The sequence below is a fragment of the Pseudopipra pipra genome, chromosome 21, assembly GCF_036250125.1.
Source record: "Pseudopipra pipra isolate bDixPip1 chromosome 21, bDixPip1.hap1, whole genome shotgun sequence".
Taxonomy (NCBI): Eukaryota; Metazoa; Chordata; class Aves; order Passeriformes; family Pipridae; genus Pseudopipra; species Pseudopipra pipra.
In genome coordinates, this window is record NC_087569.1 from 11,196,603 (window position 1) to 11,216,638 (window position 20,036).

Sequence of the window (20,036 nt, forward strand, 5' to 3'; positions counted from 1 at the left end):
TGTGTACTAAAATATTTTATCTTAACTGCTAAGAGTTAAGTGTCCTGAAATATGTAAGGCACGTGTAATGGGTTACTGATGGTGGCTGAGTCGTGCTGTGGGGTTTCTCTCGCAGTTACTGCGTGAAGACCTTCACGGGGCACAGAGAATGGGTGCGCATGGTGCGGCCCAACCAGGACGGCACCCTGATTGCCAGCTGCTCCAACGACCAGACCGTGCGCGTGTGGGTGGTAGCGACGAAGGAATGCAAAGCTGAGCTCCGAGAGCACGAGCATGTGGTAGAATGCATTTCCTGGGCTCCCGAGAGCTCCTACTCCACCATATCAGAAGCTACGGGATCAGAGGTAACGTTCACACGGGGAGATGTTTGTCCCTGCTCTGTGTAGCGCTGGCAGTGACTGAGCTTTGGGCCCAAAGGGCTGGAGGCACAGCAGGTGTATGGGCACTTTTGGCTGAGCATCTTGGTGTGCAGTTAATCCCCTTCTTGGCGTGACAGGATCCAGCTTTTGTGTTTATCAGTAGGACCTACCTTTGTGCTAGTGAAAGTGAACTTTAGAGAGATGTTCTGTTCTGGGAAGGGTGAGAATGGGAACACTATTATATTGCAGCAAAAAAATGTGGAAGGCAGCTGCTCTGGCAGAATGTGAACATTATAAGGATGCTTAGCAATTGGAAGCTGGCAGGAGGAAGGAGTCAGAAATGCAGAATGAAGCTGCCTTGGGTGCACTGTGCTGGAATCAAACTGGCTGCTGTGTCCTGCTGCACAGTTATTGATGGGAGAAAGCATTCCATAACTAATGAATCCCCATTTGTGTGACCACAGATACCTCTTCTGGTGAGCCTTAAGGAAGGCTTGCTAAAGGCCAGCAAAACTTTCCTCCTAAGGATGCCAAAGTATAGAAGAAATGAACTAGACATTAATTCCCATTTCTAGTCAGGTCCCCTGGCATTGCAGTCCCACCCTGCACCTCCAAAGGGCATGGACACCCCAAGGGAGAAGTAGCTACACTGAACACAGGGACTTGTCTAGTGATGAGGTTTTAGAGGTTATTTCAGTCAAATTTTACTTGAATCCTTAAAAGATCCTTATGATCTTTTAATTATAAGTGATTCAAACAAAATCCCGCGTGTCCGTCCCTGTTGCCGGGAGGGCTCTGTGGTGGAGCCTCCCCTGCCACCTGCTGGTGGGAGCGGGCACAGCCCGCGCGGGAGCGCCGTCCCCGCACACCTGGGGCAGGTGTGGCCCCGAGCTCGGCCTGGGACACGCCGGGCGTGGGCACAGAAATGACTTGGCAGTAGGAGGTTCTCAGAAGTTCTTCATCCTGCCTCGTTGCAGGATGTTCTATGAGGACTCTGAATACAGAGGTGTGCATGAGCTGTGTCCTCGCTTGTCCCGAGATGTGGGACTTAAGCTGTGCCTACTGTGAACACAGGATGTCTTCAGTGGGCAAGTGTGTATTCAAAGTGTTACCTGGCTTGTGGCATCAGCAGGATGTACAACCATTTCTTTTAGCAGATTGTTTAATTCCTGTTTTTGTGTAAATCTCCTAGCATTAGTACCAATGCCTGTGACCCAGCTTTGGCAGTGTGGGTTTATTCACTATAAGCTGTTGTACAGTCTGATTTTGGTACTAAGCAATACCACTGAGAAAGGGATCTTCTTGCTTCCTCCATGTCCCCCCATCCATCCCATGTATGCCATAACTTAAACCATAATTTTCTGTAGACTAAGAAGAGTGGCAAGCCTGGGCCTTTTCTGCTGTCTGGATCCAGAGACAAGACCATTAAGATGTGGGACATTAGCACTGGCATGTGCCTTATGACACTTGTAAGTCCATTGGTGTTTTTGTGGCAGTTATAGCAGCGTACGTAAAACCAGTTTTAATGAAATGTACTATCTTGCATGTTATGTTTTGAAGAGAAGCCAGAGTTATGGAAATAAGGCAAATGCTGGAAATACAGTTTTAATGGCTTCTATAGTTCAGATGTTGTTGCTAAGAAATACTGAGTATCTCCAAACCCACAGTGTGAATGCAGTACTGAGGTGTAGGTTCTGTGGTGTTGGTTTGTCTGCAGAAATGCTGATAATGGTCTGAATTTTGTCTTCTGTAAAATGTTATGTTGTTCCCATGTGTGGGACTTCCCGCAGGCCACAGCCTGCTGTTTGCAGCCGGGATTCTGGGGGGTGGTGCTGGGAGTGGAGAGCGGAATTGGTGCAGATCACATGAGGACTGCTGTTTGTTTGCCTTCAAGGACAGGAACACACATTGTTGAGAGAGCTGATAGAGGTGTAATAATAGAAAACAGAGATAAACTCTGAGTAGTAACGGGCTCCGGGAGCTCAGTGCTGTCCTTGCGGGGCCGGGTGGGGTCCCGTGGTGTGAGCTGGGGGATGCTCAGCTCTCAGCCTGCACCTGCTCACTGATCTCTCCTTGTGCACAAGGTGGGCCATGATAACTGGGTACGTGGTGTCCTGTTCCATTCTGGGGGCAAGTTTATTTTGAGCTGTGCTGATGACAAGACTCTCCGTGTCTGGGACTTCAAGAACAAGCGATGCATGAAAACTCTGAATGCGCACGAACACTTTGTTACCTCTTTGGGTACGTATTGCTCCCCGTGCTCACTGCCAGGGCAGAGCCAGAGCTGCAGCTGAGCACCAGGCTGGCATTCACCTCTGAGCTCTAGTGGTGCCTTGTGCTCTGTATGTGTTAATCAAATAAGGAAAGAGAGGAGTTGGACTGTGCTGGATTTTTCCACTTCTGCTGCCAGTGTTGCACATGGATAAGGATGTTAACTGCCAGGGAGTTCTGGAACCTGTCACCAGAGCGTGCAGGGGTCTGGGGAGTGCTCTACTGCCAGTGCTTGCCCAGCAAAAGGAAAACAGGGTGTGTGTGCACAAAACAGAAAAAAATTGCTTTGAATTCCTGGGCATTCCTGGTTGGTGTTATCAGATCTTGGTAGACATTAGTTCCCCCTTGCCCTGGCGAAGCCAGAACAAACCAACCCCTCTCTTGTTCAGCAAAGCTGCCTTTGCCCTGAAGTCTTCTCTGGTTTTTTTCCTGTGTTCCCCTGGCAGTTTGTAGCTCCTTCAGCAGAGCTGGGTGAGTTTGGTCAGCAGGGAGCCTGGAGCTGGCTGCTGAGGTTCCCTGACCAAACTGGCAAGTCTAATTAAATGCAGGACTTGACTCCCCCCTGAAATGGCTGAGGACAGCTGATGAGAATGGGGTGAGGAACAGTGTTGAGTTGAAGAACATCAGACCCTTAGCAGGGCCTGGTTAAATCTGGAACAAGCTGCCTCAGTTAGAGCCGAGCCTTCCTACAGTGAGGCTGATTCCTCTTGCTTAAATTTCCCTGTCCTGACTCTGAGCTAGCCCTATGTTGATTTCTATATACAAAATACTTGGGGATCTCCTGAGGAACAGTACACTGTACATTTTTAAATACTAGCTCACAGACTGTACTGTCTGCAGCAAAAAGAAAAACTCAAGTTTCCTGATTCTTGGAACACCTCTTATTAAATACCTGAAGTGCTGTCTCTGGATAGGACTGAAGGGTTTTATCAGTGTGAGATATTTTGTGTCTTTATCTTGATTTCTTTTGCATGAAAGCTCCTTTATAGCTGAACTGAAAGTAGATTTTCACACTTTACAAAGTTACAGCATGAGAGAATTTGCCTGCAGAAGTACGGCCACAATGAGCTTTGGAGTTTGGCCTTTAGCTGGTGGAATTATTTTGAAAAATCAGTGCCATTCAGTAAGAGTGGGAAATGCTGAAGTTTTGGGTTGGTTGGTAATGTGAGCTTTTGTCTCCTGGCAGATTTCCACAAGACAGCCCCGTACGTGGTGACTGGGAGTGTAGATCAAACAGTAAAAGTGTGGGAGTGCCGCTGATGGAGTTCACAGTGACCCCTTTTCCTCTGGATGCACTCAGATACCATGGTTACCCATTGAGCTCTGTTTAAATAAATATTGTCCTTTCATGTAAATTATTCTGGATGTAGATTGAGCTTATTAAATGTTACACACAAAGTATTCATGCATGGTGAATCCAAATTGTATACTGTAAATTTACATACGTTGTCTAGAAGTACCATAGGTTTAAGAACATGGGCTGGCATTGGTCACATCAGACCTGAGAAGGCAGAAGTGGGATGATTGGAATAGGGCACTTAACTGAATAGTTGACAGTGTCATTATGTTGGATAATTTACCTGTTTTTCTTTCTGCTGTCTGTTGGTGCCTGAATTGGTGACCTCATTTGGGAAAAGTTTTGTAGGGCTCTTTCAGAAATGTGTATCTATGTAACATCACTTAAGTGTGCTTAATAAATCTTCTCTAAGAATACTAGATAATAAGGCTGCAATTCAGAATCTTCTGAACCTTATATGTAATTAATGGAAATAAATTAAACTCTGGAATATTTGTCATGAAACATTTGCCAAATCAACAGAGAACATTTGTTTTGGCCTCCTATCACGCAAGGGTTGGTATATTTATAGAACTGACTGTAAACCTGAAATAAGACAACAAATCTTAGCAGCTGATGTGATAAATGTATTTATTTTTTATTTGGTCATTGGTTAAGCTGTGCTGTTAAACTAAGTTTAAATGGTTATTTTGTTTGGTTTTTTTTATGCTAGACAAACTTCCAGGAGGAGTTGTCCATCCCACTAGAGTTTAGTGATCCAGTTTCCAGTAGAGCTTCCTCTCCCAAATGACTGCCATGGTCCAACTTGCTGTTTGCTTTCCATGTTTGTTAGAGATGTGCAATTCCTATTACACAGCAGGATCAAAGGACTCTTCCCTCATTCACTGGCAGGAAGTTGGGGTATACAAAAGTTTCCTTAATGCCTCCTTGAAAACCCTTTGACAATGAGGTGATCCTCACCTTGGCAATGTGGCTCCAATAAAAACATCCTGGGGTTTGCATATGGAGAAACACCTTGGGCTGCCACATTTAAATGCTTTGAAGGAAGCACTAAATACCTTGAGAATCAGCTAACAATGGCAGGTCAGATCCACACAGGCCTCTAAAAGAAAAACACCTGAACAAAGCCCACTCCCATCTGTGGGAATGATGCTAAACACTAAAACCAAACCCAAATCCTATCAGCAAAACCAGCCCAGCTCGGTTATTAGTATTTATGTTGTTTGGTGTACACAATTTTTGATTTACATATCCCTAAAGTTACATATTTTGATCTGAAGTGAATGAAAATATTATAAATTAATATTTTAATCAGCATTTTTGTGACAGATTCCATTGTAGATAACAAAGAATTACAATACTTATCAAACTAACCAGGTCTTTTTAAAAATCCACTTTAAAATTGACAATACAATGAAGAACCAGGCTGATGTTTTAACAGGTGAATTTGTGCTTTATTTTATTCCTTTGATTTAATCCGTGGCTTTTAAACTGTCCCTTTTAAAGCTGAGAGTCCCTGACCAGTTTAAAGTGGGCTGGAGGGCAAACACACTGCACTGGTGGGGGAAGAACTTCCACAGTTGCCCCAGAAGGACCTGGATGGGGGTGTGGAATCCTCTGGGAAGGGGTGGAGGAACCAGGGTTCTGATGTGGGGGTTTTCAGAGCCAGTTTAAGATCCAGGCTAATCTCTTAAATCCAGTGGTTTCTGTCATTCTTGGTGTGTGTTGCTGCAGTTAAGCATGCACGAATAAAGTCTGTTTTGTTTGTTAGCTGCTTGGACTGGAAACATTTGCTGCTTTTTGTCCTATTAGAGAATTCCAGATACACAAGTAGTGCATCTTAAATCCCTCCATGCATCTGCAACTGTAAATTAATAACATCTGTTTAATTCCTGGTAGGACCTAGAAACTTTATTTAAGTCTAAAGTAAACCACCCTCATGTACATAACTCAAACCTGAATGAGAAATTAAAGGTACCTGTGATGTGGAAGTTGTCTACTGCATTTTTTCCCTGTAGCAAGCAAGCATTTACCAGGACAACCAGCCCCAGTGTCACTGTTGCTGTGCAGAGTGAGCCTTCTCCTGGGGCTGCAGGGAATGATCTCAGGGATGGTCCCCACTGGACCAGAGCTGAAGCCCTGGTTGGAAGGGAGAGCCAGAGGCAGGGGGTGAGGGTTCCCGGCTCGCTCTGGGACCCCGCTGTTCACTGTCCCCACTGCTTCTGCCGGCTCGTGCTGTGCCTTTGCTGTGATCAGAACTACAACAGTGAGCTTACTGGGTCAGTTAGGAACTAAATGTATTGGAGGGCTCAAGAGGTTCACTGCTTGTCTGGCACTTCTGACTAAAGTGAGCAACACTTCCCAGGACCCACCTCTGGCCTGTGTTACCAGGGAGCCGCTGCAGACCCCTGGGCTTAACCCAGCCTGGGCCGTGCCACATGGGCTGAAAAGTGCAACATTTATTGTGGTTTAGGCGGAATCTGGCAGTTGATGGTTTATAGCATCTTGCACTTTAGAAGGTGAAACAAACCCGTCCTGTTTTTGTGTGTGGTGTGACCAATGTGTGCCTGGGGCACTGAGGAAAGGAAAACAACCCCCAGTTGGTAGGGAGTGGGGGCTGTGGGCATGGGGCCCCTGCCTGCCCTCTGCCTCCTCCTGTCCATGTAACTGCCTGAGAAATCACTTAAGAAGCTCCTGACTCACCTGAGAGCTGTTTAAAAGGAAATATACTTTGTTTTTGTAGACAGTGGTGGCTTGGTAATCCTTTAATGATTTGAATATTGCAAATGCTGAGTTGAGTGAAGGAAAAGCGCCCTTGGAGTGAGCTGTTGTGTCCAGCTGTACATAATGTCCGTGTATTAAATCAATACCGAGAGTCCTGTAGCAAGAGCACGTGCATAGAGGGGTGGGATGGCCGGGGGGGAGCGGGGAGATCGCGTTGGATTTGCAAGTCACAACTGGATTTAATTGGCCTTTTTATCTTTCCACTGTGTCATGTAAGTAGCTGCTTTCCTGTCCTGCCTGTCCCTCAGGCTTCCCCAAGTTCATTCTGAAGAGAAGTTAGCAAAATCCTCACAATGTAGAGTTGATTCCAACATGGAGAAGGCAAACGTCAGATGTTTGTTCGAGCACTGTTAGAGGTTGCAATTGGAGAGAACAGTTCCTAGCTGTAGGAGTTAACTGAAGCTATTGACACAATTAAAACAAAATTGGTAAAGGAATGTATATAATACTGCTCTGTGTTTTACAGTAAGATTTGTTGCTCTCAGACTGTGTAAAACAAAATTTATTCATGTTTTCTGCATATTAAAAAAATCTTATTGTACCAATTGGTAAACTATTAAATGCATATAAAACTAGATGTGGTTTTGTTTCCTTGGATGCAAGAATTAAAACTACTTTGAGAAAAGCTATTGGTGTTTCACCCTCAGATTTTGCTCCACACCTGCTTTGCCTTTGCTCTAATTTTAATTTAACTTGAGGAGCTCACCTGAGGACAAGGGAAGCAGTTTTGAGGTGGTTGGTGGCAGTTGGAGTGGTGAGAGGTTTTGTTGTTTGATGTGGTGCAGTGAGGTGCCATGGGAAGTGCTCTGTGTGGGCTAAGCTGGTCTCACAGGTGGTCAGGAGAGCCTTGTGGGACCACAGCTTGCCTGTGCCACGAGGGACCCCCCTTGGGGCTGTCCCAGCACTGCCCTTCTGTGGTTGGGTTGGGTTTGGTTGGGTTTCTCCCTTACCTTGACCCTCTGTTTACTGCAGAGCCAACAGGAGCTGCCTCTGAGTGCTCTGCACTGGCTGTTGGAGCTGCTGAGGCTGGTGGTCGTGCACTGCCGCGAATCCTCGGAGCGATCCCTCGGCTTTCCTGAGGCAGCACAGGTCCGGCACAGGGGAGGTGGGTACCTGGAAAGCCAAGGCACTGGGTAGTTCTGGAAACATTTGTTCTGCTGTTGGGGTCTTGCAGCTGGTGTGTGCTTTGGTTTGATTTTTTTCGCTGTGATTTGGCCTTAATTGTCCCAAGTGCTGCTTAGAGATGGGTCAGTGACCTGAACTGGAATGGGCACATCTTCTTTGATGGAAGAGCACAGATGTGCCCTTGGGCTTGATGTGGGGAGAAAACGAAAGGGCACTCCCACCAGTTGAGGTCTGTGGAAGCAGCTTGTATGGTGGTACTTGTCAGTGGGAACAGGCCCAAGATGGACAGCTGGAGGACAGCCACTTGCATTTGGGAAAACAACTGAACTGGGGCTCTGCCAGAGCCAGCGTGTGCATGAGCCATCCCTGCTGGGGTGATGGGGGGCACAGGTGGGTTTTGGGAAGAGGGATAGAAGGAAGGCCTTGTGTGTCTGCAAGCACAGGGAGCCCCAGGGAGGTTCAGGTGTGAGTTACCAAGAGCAATCTGGGCAGTTGAAGAATTTCCCCCCTCAGCTCGGTGAGTTGTTGCTCATGCAGTGTGACAGCAGCTCTGTGGGTGTGTGAGGTTGTTTTCACCTGCTGTTTCCAGTCCTGATACAACTCTGATGGGCATTAAAACATTCTCCAGCTGACAGGGTTGAATATGAAATGACACATGTAGAAGTTTGGGGCATTGGTGGGTGTGATGTGGTTGGGTGCACAGGCTTCTCCCCAGATTGTGACCAGTGAAGGCCTGGGCTGGACCTGAGTGAGGTGGGCTACACGTGCCTGTACCAACTAGGAGCGAGCTTAGGTGAGTTGTTCTAGGGCTGAACATCTGCCCACCTCTGGGCCAGCTGTGGCCCAGGCTCATTTGAGCCAGATTTTACATTTGTTTAAGAACTTGTGAACAGAGTAATGAGAACACCCAGACCCCCAAAGAGGTAAAGAGAGGTACAGACATGTTGGTAAACGCAGTTATTTACCAGCCTGCACCGCTCTTGGAGCTCTTGGCCCTGGAGCCTCAGTAGCCAGGACTTGTGTCCTCTGGCTTCATTTTGTATGGCCACAACATCCCCAGAGCCCCCTTCTCCCCTGGAGCAGGAGGGAGAAGTGACTTCTCTCTGTGAACACAGATAGATTCTGACAGCAGAGGGTGGGTCCTGCCCCTCGGGGCTGGGGGTGCTGGGGCTGTGACTCGGGTACCAATTTACAGGTTTTAAAGCCTCCAGCTCACCTGGACCTGTTCTCTCCCCCAGCTTCTGCTCAAAGGGAACAGGAGTGGTGGCTCCAGTGCTGGTACCAATACCTTGCACCAGATTGTAAAGAAACAATAAAGTACCTACTATAGTTTAAAAAGCTTTTAATGGACTGAAAGACACTAGTAAAAGAAAAATCTTGTAGGAAAGATGCACTGTAGTCATTTATTGATTGCTTTCCAGGAAATTCAGAATTTTTCTAATAGGAGCAAGTTCATTTGCAGTGAAGACTGTTGCCTCCAACACCTCAGAGGCTGCTCCCTTCTTCCCCCCCGCCCCGAGTTACAAACACCTGCAAGGTCGGACAGGAACCCGAGGGTACAGAGCACAGGGACAGCACTTGGCTCCCAAGGTCAGTAAAAGCAGCAGCGCGGGTTAGCACGGGGCACGACCCAGGACAGACAACGCCAGGGAGGGACAGGCTGGGCACCGGCAGCGCCGGGCCCACCTTCTTCTGCAGCTTCAGCTGCTTGGAAAACAGGACATTCAACTGTCGGCACCCAGGGCCTGCAGCGGCCAGTCTTCTTGCTTGGGGACAGTGACAGCCCCACGGGATATGTGTGAGGGGAGGGGAGAGGAGGGTTTCCTTAGTGGCACCTTGCCATTCAGTACCATCCATTGCCAGCAATGGAAGCTCCTGGTGCCAGTCCCAAAACCAGTGTGCAAAAAACTCCAGAGAAGGAGGTATTTGCCAGAGGTTTCAGTGCTGGGGGAACTTCAGGTTTTATTTAAATCCCCTCCCTAAAGCCTGGTACTTTCTGGTGGTTATTCATCAGGTTCGGGGCCCTCATCTCTGTCACAGCTGCTGTTGCAAGTGAGACCAAGTCTCTTTATTTCTGACTTTTCCTCCCCTCTCCCCCCGCCCCGTAATAGAGCCACACTTCCCTCCTCATCCCCTTAGCTCAGCCCTCATTTGCTGCATTCCCACCTCTCCGAGGCACTGGGGTTTCCACTGCAATGGAATTTTGTGCGCTTTTTTAAACATCAAGCCCTCACTCTTTGAATAAAGTATCCCAAGGTACTCAGCGGCAAGCAGAGCAGAGGTGGAACGGTGAATATCATATATATATATATCTATATATATCTATGTATATATCTATCTGTATCTTTACCTTGAAAATTAGAATGTGAATGTTACAAAATCCCACTGAATTGCTAAACTGCCAACCAAATGTAGAAAAAAATGGTTAAAGGAATCCCATGGCTATATCCTGATGTAGAAAATGCTGTACATTCCCCACTTCCACACGTCACAAGCTTCAGTCATCTGAGTGACACAAATATGGCTGTTCTTAGCACAAACTGGGATAGTGACTGGTGGGGAATCAATCTTTTGGCTTGGAATCACGTTTTACAAGAACGCGGAGCAATAATGGGGCTGGTTCTGTACTGGTTTAGCAAAGCAGTGTCCTTAGTCAACATAAAAATGACCTGAGAAATGTTACATCCCTCCAGACAGTTCATTTGGAATCCATATGTACAAAGTAGAAATAACTGCTGCACACACACGACACGGACACACACACGGCAGGACGGCCCCGCGCGCGCCAGGACGGGTCTGTGCTGCCTCCGGCCACTGCCCTCGCGTGGCACACACAAGCTCGGGCAGACAGATTACATTGCTCAGATTAGTTCTTTGCATTGTGTATTAATTGTACCAGTGCAATAACATTGTCAAAAAGGAGGAGCTGCTCCAGGGGCAGCTGAAGCCCCAGGCCAGATTCAGAAAAGGGTGGTTTAAACTTTTTTTTTTTTTTAAAGCGAGGTACATGTTAAGCAGAGCTCTGTGTTAAGGGGATGGCAACAGAAGGCATGCTCGGCTCAGCCTCCTTTTCCTCCACAGCTTTATCCTCTGCTTCCAGCTGTTCCCCACTTTTCATGCTTTCCTGGAGCTGCTGGCGTCGCTGCACCTCGGCTTTAAGGTTCTCCAAGTCTTTTTGGCTGAAGGGGAAAGCAGGAAGGGGAGCAGACATTAGACTGGCCTTGGAAATGGTGAAGCACAGGGACAAGGTCATGTTCAACGAGGAGGAAATGCTCCTTGCACCTGCCCTCCCCCACAGCTCAGCCATACCTGAGCACGGCCAGGACTCAGTTTGGTGATTGGGTTTGATCCAAGAGGCACCAGGATGTACCCCATCAATGGGGCTGGGGCAGAGCAGGGGGTTCATGGCCAGGCAGCCTCCTGCTGCTGCATTTTTACCATCAGTGATTATTTACAGCCTTAGAACAACACAGTCTCAGCTCAGGTCATCTATTTCCACCACCACCCCAATCAAATTTTTAACTAGAAGTCTATGAGACAATTTATAATAATTAAACAAAAATAATCTAAGAGTCCTGCTATTTATAGTGTTTTGATGATGCTAATCAGGGCCTGCATTGTGATCTTGGCTAGAATAAATCCTGTGAAGCTGGTTTCTGCTCTCTCATGAACAAAGACAATACAAAAAAAGGCTTGATTTCTAACAGCACAACCCAGAAGAATCGCTGTACCTTAGTGGAATGAAGAGAATTCCATTGATAATGTTGAGCTGCTCCAGGACACTGGCCATACTGGGAGCTGTGAACTACACCACAAGAGAAAAGAAGTTTTAGGAGTCAGAATCCAGAAAGGACTCTGAGCAAGTCCAGACAGCATTTACCAACAGCTGAGAAGAACCTCAGGCTCATATGACACCCGAATAGCTGCAAAGTGGCATCATTTGTATTATCTACCTCTTTACATCAGTAAGCTGAATAGCAGGAGCTAGAGCTCCCCACCAGTCCCTGCAGGAGCCTCCCGCTGAACCCTGCATGACTTCAGTTCAATACAGTGCCACTTCCAAAGTGTGCTGGGTTTTCTACCCTCCCTCAGGTACTGTAACAAGGGGAAAACCATTAGTGCTGTTTTTATGGGTTTGAGCCTCTTTGCTGGCCCCCATTCCCTGGACTTGACTCTTTGCTCAATTCGAGGTCCTTGTGCTCCCTTCACTGCCATGAACCCCTCAAGTCTGTTCAGTTCTCCACAGGGAGAAGAAAACCTACCCACAGAGCACTGTCCCACTCTGCCCTTTGGGCGGGAGGGAGGCTCTGTAGCTGGAACCTTCTTTCCCAACCTGCTGGAGTACAGCCTGGCAGGGAGAGCGCCCATTGCACAGGTCAGCACGTATTCCAGGGCTGGGGTGCTCTGCCAGCTGCACAGGCAGGTAGGAGCAGCTGGATTTCGCCCAGGAGGGCCAGTCACTCCTGCTCCACGTAAGGCAAGGCAGCCCCCACAGCCCCTCCACCCCCACGCTCCCTGCCCAGCCTCCCCAGCCACAACATCCCTGGAAGGAGAACAAAGCACCCGCTGAAGGATGACAGCATTTCTTAGCATGAGGAAACTGAAGTTCTTCTGCATTGAGCAACCTGCCCCCAGGCAGTGAGTCAGCAGCGGGGCAGGGTTGTGTGGAGCTGTGCCAGGCTCTCGCCCCAGATCCCTGCATCCCCACCACTTCCCGGGGCACCCTGTGATGGCATCACCTGCATCCGACTGCCCGAGCTCAGGAGAAGGAGCCCGAGCTCAGGAACGTGCCCTCAGAGGGGACAGATGCTCCGTCCACACCGCTGGTACCGCACTGTGTCCGAGCTGCTGCCCTGGCAGGGACCTCCTGCCCAGGAATGATCTGACCTGGCACAGCCACTGCACCCTCCTGATGCTCCGTGTCACTCAGGAGCAGCTGGACACAAACCCCTGCTGGCACTGCCCACTGCTCCCAGGTTACCTTCAGTGGCATGATGTTGGCGTTGGAGCCGTTCTTGTAGATCTCGTTCATTGTGCGCTGCAGAGCGACCGCTTGCTGCGTCAGGTATTTCAAGTACTCGGAGCTCTCTTTGGTCTTTTCATGGTGTTCACCAAGCTGACGGGAAAGGAGGGAAAAAAAAAGAGTTCAACATCATAAATGAGAGCAGGACCCTTCCCAAGGCACATTCCTGGGCGCTGCCAGCTCAGCAACCCTACAGGAACTCAGCGTAACAGGATTTCACCTGTCTTGACATTCAGAATTCAACCAAACAGTTCTGGGAGCCTTATTATCACCATTCCAGATTTCCATCAAGTGGGAGCACAGTTGCTGGGTAAGCAGCATTCCCGGCACGGAGCTGTGCTTCCAGGAGCAGTATTCCAGCATTCCCCACACCAGGCTGTGCCTTCAGCCAGCTGAGCAGCGCTGAGTCACCACGTGCAGCCACAGACATGCTCAGACAGCCCTGGGCTGGGCGGCAGTTTCGCTGAGCAGCAGCTGGGCTGTGAGTGGGAGCAGGCTCTGCCCATGAGACAGCTCCACCACCAAACCAGTTTGGAGCTGGTATTTTAAAAGACTGGTGGTGCAAAACATGAGAAGAACAGGCCAGTTCTTTCCAAGCGCCACCAGAATGTGAGGCTGTGCCATGACAGAAGTGTCTGTCCTATGACAGGTACAGCACAGACACACTTGCAGAAGCTGGGCAAAGACTCCTGGCATAGCAGCAGGCAGTTACTGCACAGGGCAGCAGTTCTGCCCCTGCCCTACAAGGATTCCTACAAACAACTCTGAGCAGATGCCAGGGAAAGGCCTCCCTGAGGCCCAGCTGGGAACTGGTTTTCAGTGGAACTGCTCGATTCTGGCCCTGCAGTGACAGGACTCAAGTGCACGGCGTGGCCACTCATCACCTGGTTCTTGTAGATGGTGTAGCCTTCCTTCTCGTGCTGCAGAGCCGACCGGAATTCCGCCTTGCTCTCATACACTCGGGCAACCAAGTGGTGGCTGAGGGAAGGAAAAGGGTTGAAAGGCACTTCCATGAAGGAGAAACATTTCTGTGCTGCAGCAAGCATGACTGTAACATCACCGTGTTTGGGCTAAAAGTCTTAACCCAAGTGTGAAAAGAGACTGAATGTAGCACCCTGGGAGATACGTCTCCCCACTCCAGCTAGGGATTCATATGCTACACTCATTTGGGTTGGATTTTCCTTGGAATGCTGAGGAGTGACCTACAGAGGTAAAGACTGAACTGGGGATCTTTCCTCCTGCACCCAGGAAAGCTGAAGGCCACAGCAGTGAACCAAAGGGAGAGGCACATCCATGGGAACACCTCAGGGCTGGATTTGTTAGCTGGAGAGGAAGGCTGCAGCCCTAAGCCCTCACCCTTCCAAAGGGGTCTTTCTGCTTCTTAGAAAGTAGATGTCTGCATTGCTTAATTATTCACAGACAAAATTTAAACCCTTCCAGCACAGCAATACACAGCAAAGCTGGGGCAGAGCTGGGACTAAGTCCCCTGGGCTCTCTCCAGGTGGGAGAGCTGACTTGGCTTGGACTGTTGGCCTTGGTACTTCTGGAATGAAAAAGATTGCTGGTTTTGGCAGTGTTACTCTGTGGGAGGGGATGAATCTCTTCAAGCATCCCAGTGCCACTGAGGGACCACAGGATGCTCTCTCCAGTCTGGACATCCATCAGGGCTTTGTGGCAAAGGACAAAAGCACATTAAGTGCTTCTCAAAAGATCCCTCCCCGAGGGCTGGAACAATTAAACACTAACATTTATTGTAGTGTCCCTGGCTCCTGGTGTAATTCCCTTAGCCTGGCTTCCCAACCTTCACTACTCACATGTTTTTCTACTGGGAGTCCTCAAGGACCAGGGTCATCTTGACAGATTTTGGGGCAAGCAGTATCACAGCAGATGCCACAATTAACCTTAAGAACAAGGGACCTCCATCTTTCAAAACTACAGACTTGGATGCTGCACCATGGCCTTGGCTCTGGGATGAGACTGAATCTCCAATTTACAGGCTCAGACCCTCCCACGTGTGCACTCAGTGACTGTGCTCACTCTGACAGCAGTGACCCAGCCCAGCACCCCACCCTGCCTCACCTTAGTGCAACCTTCAAAGACTTGGAGCCGTGATACTTGGAGCTGATGGCCAGTGCGTTCTCCAGGAAGCGGAGGGACAGGTCATATTCCATGACCCCGTGGAGCACCAGGCCAATGTTGTTCTGTGCAGAGAAGCCAAGCAGGCATTGGGAAAGGCACGTTCACACTACAGTTCCTGCTCTGGGAACAGCAGGACCACCCAGGTATGTCACTGCAAGAAGTGCTGCAGCCCCCAGCAATGTCCCTACAGCAGTAACACATGACAGGGACCACCCATCCCCATGGGAACTCCACCCAAGCAAGCCAGGCACAAGGGAGGTAAGGAACCCCCCAGTTTATGCCAGGGCAACAAGAACATATTAAATTAAGGAATTTTCCCGAGGATTACAGGTGCTGAAACCCCCATCTGCAGTATCCCAGTGCAGAGCTCCAGCAACAGAAGCTGACCCTTCCAGCTAAAGGGCCAAATTCCATTTTTTCCTTCATCTGATGGAACCAACTGGTAACAACTCTGGGAGGAAAAGCACTGCCTGAATGTTTGCTTTGAAAAGCCATCATGTGGACATCTTAAAGACCAAGAGGTTTCTTAAAGATTAGGAACTTGAAGACTATTAACAGATTACTTACATCCAAGAGTGCCATTTCTGGGTGATCCTCCCCAAATACCAACAGCATGAGGTAGCGTGCACGGTACAGCAGGTTCAGTGCTGTTGAGAGTTGGCTGTTTGCAAAGCAGTACAGAGCCAGGTGCATCTAGGACAAGAGAAGGGCCCCAGCATTAATGTCAAGGAAACTAATGTCTCCTTTCCACTCCTTTCCTCAGCCGCACAGGAATAAAAAGACTTCAGCCAGTTCAAAAAGTCCAAGTCTGCTGGCTGACCCACAGCCCCACTGAGGTGTCACAAGCACTGAGGAAGCTATCTATTGAGTGTTTTATTTCAATTTCTCTTAACACCCCTTGTGGAATATTTCCAACCTGACCTGTATCTATGTGATATTCTGACTGTGCTTTTGGGGGGATTCTTTCTCATTTTTTTGACATAAGCCCAGGGCCAAAGCCAGCAGAATTAATGAATCTAAATAAACATTCAGCAGACAAACACTAAACCCCAGGTTCAGCAGGACAATTACTGAGCATACAGGATGTTTATAATGCACACGCTCAGCTATTCAGTCTGCAGGATCCTAAGAGATGATGGAAGTGGAGGATTCTGGGAAGAATGCTGCAGAAGGGAGAACTGCATCTGTTTTCCAGCTGCAGACACGAGGCTCACAGACTGCAGCCAGCCCCCTGAGGTACTGCTGCTCCCCAGCTCCCCATACTCACGTATTCTTGAATGGTGTTGGGGTGTTCGATGCCCAGGACCCTCTCGCTCATTAGCACCGCTTTCTGCTGATTGCTTAAGGCCTGAACAGAACAGAACCCAGAGCAGGTCACACTGTGCCATGAGCTTGAGCGAGCATAGGGAAGGAATGAGAGGACTAAGGAGACTCTCTTGGAGCCCCTGCTTACCTCTGAGTAATCTCCCATGATATAGTTGAGCCGAGCTAGCAGCCTCAGGCAGGCACAGATTTCTACATGCATAGCACCATACACATTGTTGAACAGGTTTAAGGCTTCGTTGATGAGCTCACAGCCCTCCTTTAAGAAACCTGAAAGAAGGTGTACCCACATAGATATGTATGTTAAACAACCCCTAACACTGCTGGAGACCTGCTGCCCATGAAGTGAGACCAGCAGTGGGATACACAGCCATGGGTCACTGCCTGTGCAAGGGCCAGAACCTGGGGGAAGGAGGTCACTGCCCTGACCTATCCTTGCTCACTGCTGGGGGCTTTACAGCAAGAGCCTTCCAGATGGTCTTGGAGACCAGGATTCTCTACCAAACTGGGGTGGGCAGGGGTGTACTGGTGGCCATGCCTCACACATCCTGCTCCCCCCCATTATCAGTGGCTGCCCTGAGAGGCAGAGACACATGGGGTCTGTGTGTACCTTGCTGAACCTTTGCTTGCCCGCTCTGGAAGAAGTGGAAAGCATCGGAGGCTTTGGGGTTTACGTGTTTCACTACGGGGAAGATGTTGAGAATATCTTCTTCTGTGAAGGTGGGCTTGTGCCTGTTGTCGAAGTTGTACTCCTTCAGCAGGATCTGGAGCAAGCAAAAAGAGGGGAGGGCACCGTCACCACTTCCATAGGCACTTGGCAAGAAAAGAAGGCAATTCTGCATGTGGATTCACAAGCAACACATCTGCACCACGACCTGGGGCAGAGCTCTCAAAGGTGCAGTGTGACCACCGTGTGTGCAGGGCAAAATGGCACTGCAGCACCAGTGCTGGAGCCCTGACAGGAGAGCTCCATCCCGCTGTTCCCCACAGAGCAGTGAAAAGCAGTGCTATGGGGAAGGAAACCCTTGTTCTCCAAGCAAGGCCCCAAAGTCCTGCTCTGCTCAGCCAAAGAGCTGCTTCTCTCTGGGGATACGTGGAACCTGTGTGTGCATGAACTGAAGCTGAGCCAGCCAGAGCAAGCTACAGCAGTTCTTCCAAGGGAGATGCCAGCAACCTTACCCTAAGAGGGAGCTGGATTGGAAATCTCTTTCCCAGGGCTGGGACCTGTATTCTACCATGAGCACCAGAAAGACCTTTCGGGGCTCACACTGTGCCTGCAAGCACAGTCTCTCTTCGTGTTCCTCATTACAGAACATGATGGGAAGGAGGGGGGATGTGGATCTTACCTGGACTCCAGTTTTGAGGGAGATTTCACGGAGCAGGGTGATTTTCTGTAGATTATACACTTCAGCTGCTTGGTCAGCATTCTCACTGCAGAAAGCACATACAAGCTTCAGCTTTTGGGTGTTTCTGCTCAAGTACATCCCTCCACCATGGGTACCTGAGGCACAGGTCCCTCTACAGCCAGGTGCTAACTGAAACCAATGACTAACACTGCAGAGCTTGCCCATGGTCTCTGAAAGCCTACAGAGCACAGCAGTGCTTTTACTGAAATCCCCCCCATGTTCTCCTCAAAGCTCACTGCAGCGTTTGGGCTGAATGCCTTCAGCTCTTTGTGAGGAGTGAGCTGTTTTTCCCAGCTGCCTTTGTGTCATAGGTTTCATCTCATTCCAAATTTCACTTACACTTGCCCCTCCTGCTCTTTGCCCAATTTCTTTCCATTAAAACCCCATAAAAGTCTCTCAAGAGTACAGATTTTATTCAAATAGAAAACAAGTCAGAAAGGGAGGTCCTGTTAAAGAACAACAAGAGCTACAGGTGTTTGGTGAGTCCAGGCACAAGCCAGGGTCACTGCTTACCATTCAAGACTGAAATCAAAGTAGTTCTTTGCTTCTGAACAAATATTCTTCCATAGCTCCTGAGGGGTCATGCTGGCCCATGCAGTGTTATCAGCATTTCCAAGGTTCCTGTTTTTCCTTTTCTTATTCTTTTTCTTGGAGACCAGCTCATCAGCTGGAAGATGGGCAATGGGATTTGGGAAGGAGCTCAGAAAGCAATTGAGGAAGTGGCTGATGGCGGCGGATAAACCCGACAGCTCCACACCCTGCAGTGAGACACCAGAGTCAGGCATGGGGACACCTGCCATCACACAGGCACTGCTCTGACCCTGAGCCTCACACACACCCAGTCCTACCAGAAACAGGCACATCTTCCAGGAGAGGGAGAGTAAGGCAGTATTTGCAAGTGGAACTAGCACAGACAGAATTACATGGATGTAAGAGTAACTATATGCCTACACACACAAATGTGTAGTTCCATTTTGGACTGCTACCTGGGACAGAAAGAGCAGAGAGTGTAAAGAAGATTTGGCACTGGAACCAAGCCAGGGGCATTGCTGTGCTGTGTGTGGACAGGTACGAGGACAAGATATGTAGTGCTCAGCCAAGTAAAAAGGCTTCTTAGAAGGGAAAAAGCAACACTGTTTAAGAGGAAAAGGTATTACAAGGAAAACAAGCTGTGATTTCACTTTTAAAAGCCTCCAACATAATGAGTGAGGATCTGGGGAGGAAAAGCATGAATGATTACTCTCTGGGAAAGCTTCCTTCAAGTGAGAACTTGTTTTCTCTTGGACACAGGCCTGTACCTATTTCAGCGCTAATGAGCTTGTACCTCCCGTTGCCACGCAACCCCCAGGAACTGCCTAATGAGAGGAGAGCCCCAAACAGCTCTGTTTGTGGAAAAAAGTAATTAGAGAGGACACAGGAGGCAAGAGGTCAGACTGCAGGTCATACCTGGAGGTACGTCTTGAAGATGTGTTTGGCTGATCGAGTGATCAATTCACTGATTCCAATTTTCTACCCAAAGGAATAAAGAACAGACCAAGTCAGTTGGCAAGAACATGAAAAAACACACTGGGCTTTTGAAATGGCCTTTTATCAAGATCTGCAGGAGACACACTACTCTCCCTGCAGCACAGAAGTGTTTGGCATTTGACAGCCCTCCTGGAGCCAGCGAGGAGCCCCTGGCACCTCTGTGCCCACAAGCCAGCAGTGCAGCACAGCACAGCTCCAGCAGTGCTTCCAGGGGCTGCACTGGCCCAGCCCTCACCTGTTCCCAGGCAGCCATGCTCACACTTCACAGTTTGATCCAAAGCCCAGATGGATCTTAGAGGCTTGAAAAAATGCATGGCCTAAAATCCAGCTGTTACCCACTATTACTCTTGGGAATCCCTGAAGCACTTCTCTACCCCAAAGGAGCCTTATACTCCCTAACATTATGAAAGCCATTAAGGATTTGGAAACAAAACTCCCCATCCACCACTTACGGGTTCTTCTCCCTCCTCCCCTGTTTTTGAAGCTGTTTATTTTTACACAGCGAAAACAAGTGGCCAAGTGGGAATCTCCTCAGGGCAAACGCCACCAGAGGTGGTTTGAGCCGAGCCTGATGCTTACAAAGATGTGATCCAGCTGTGCACGGCCGGGGGTCTTGCTGATGAAGTTGATCACCTTGCCCAGGTAACGCATGTTGATGCCCCTCTGGTGCATGGCCTCGGCCAAGGTCGCCCCATCCATCGGGAGCACCGTGTGATCCAGGCAGTCCTTGACCTGCAGGGTAGGTACAGACTTTGGTTGCTGAGGGCAAGTGTGAAGGAAAG

General features: G+C 48.9%; 2 protein-coding genes across 6 annotated transcripts in view; one reads left to right on the plus strand and one right to left on the minus strand.

Annotated features, from left to right (window-relative positions):
• Positions 1 to 7,286, plus strand: part of PAFAH1B1 (platelet activating factor acetylhydrolase 1b regulatory subunit 1) — a 29,366-nt gene extending 22,080 nt beyond the window's left edge. Inside the window, exons 8-11 of the mRNA XM_064678186.1 lie at positions 116 to 344; positions 1,727 to 1,828; positions 2,444 to 2,600; positions 3,817 to 7,286. Of these exons, the coding sequence (XP_064534256.1) occupies positions 116 to 344; positions 1,727 to 1,828; positions 2,444 to 2,600; positions 3,817 to 3,890 (562 nt within the window). The 3' untranslated portion in view covers positions 3,891 to 7,286. The remainder of the gene's footprint in view (positions 1 to 115; positions 345 to 1,726; positions 1,829 to 2,443; positions 2,601 to 3,816) is intronic.
• Positions 7,287 to 9,213: 1,927 nt separating this feature from the next.
• The window catches only part of CLUH (clustered mitochondria homolog), a 33,909-nt gene continuing 23,086 nt past the window's right edge, over positions 9,214 to 20,036 (minus strand). For 4 of the 5 annotated variants that reach the window (XM_064678185.1, XM_064678184.1, XM_064678182.1 and 1 more), the window contains 13 exons: positions 19,834 to 19,986; positions 19,174 to 19,236; positions 18,241 to 18,485; positions 17,668 to 17,752; positions 16,932 to 17,085; positions 16,452 to 16,591; positions 16,266 to 16,346; positions 15,566 to 15,691; positions 14,939 to 15,060; positions 13,744 to 13,837; positions 12,818 to 12,952; positions 11,568 to 11,641; positions 9,214 to 11,015 (listed from right to left, as the gene is read on the minus strand). In XM_064678185.1, coding sequence (XP_064534255.1) covers positions 10,847 to 11,015; positions 11,568 to 11,641; positions 12,818 to 12,952; positions 13,744 to 13,837; positions 14,939 to 15,060; positions 15,566 to 15,691; positions 16,266 to 16,346; positions 16,452 to 16,591; positions 16,932 to 17,085; positions 17,668 to 17,752; positions 18,241 to 18,485; positions 19,174 to 19,236; positions 19,834 to 19,986 — 1,641 coding nt within the window. In that variant the 3' untranslated portion in view covers positions 9,214 to 10,846. Of the gene's footprint in view, positions 11,016 to 11,567; positions 12,690 to 12,723; positions 12,953 to 13,743; positions 13,838 to 14,938; positions 15,061 to 15,565; positions 15,692 to 16,265; positions 16,347 to 16,451; positions 16,592 to 16,931; positions 17,086 to 17,667; positions 17,753 to 18,240; positions 18,486 to 19,173; positions 19,237 to 19,833; positions 19,987 to 20,036 lie in introns of those variants that run through there. The other variant, XM_064678183.1, reaches the window with a different exon arrangement.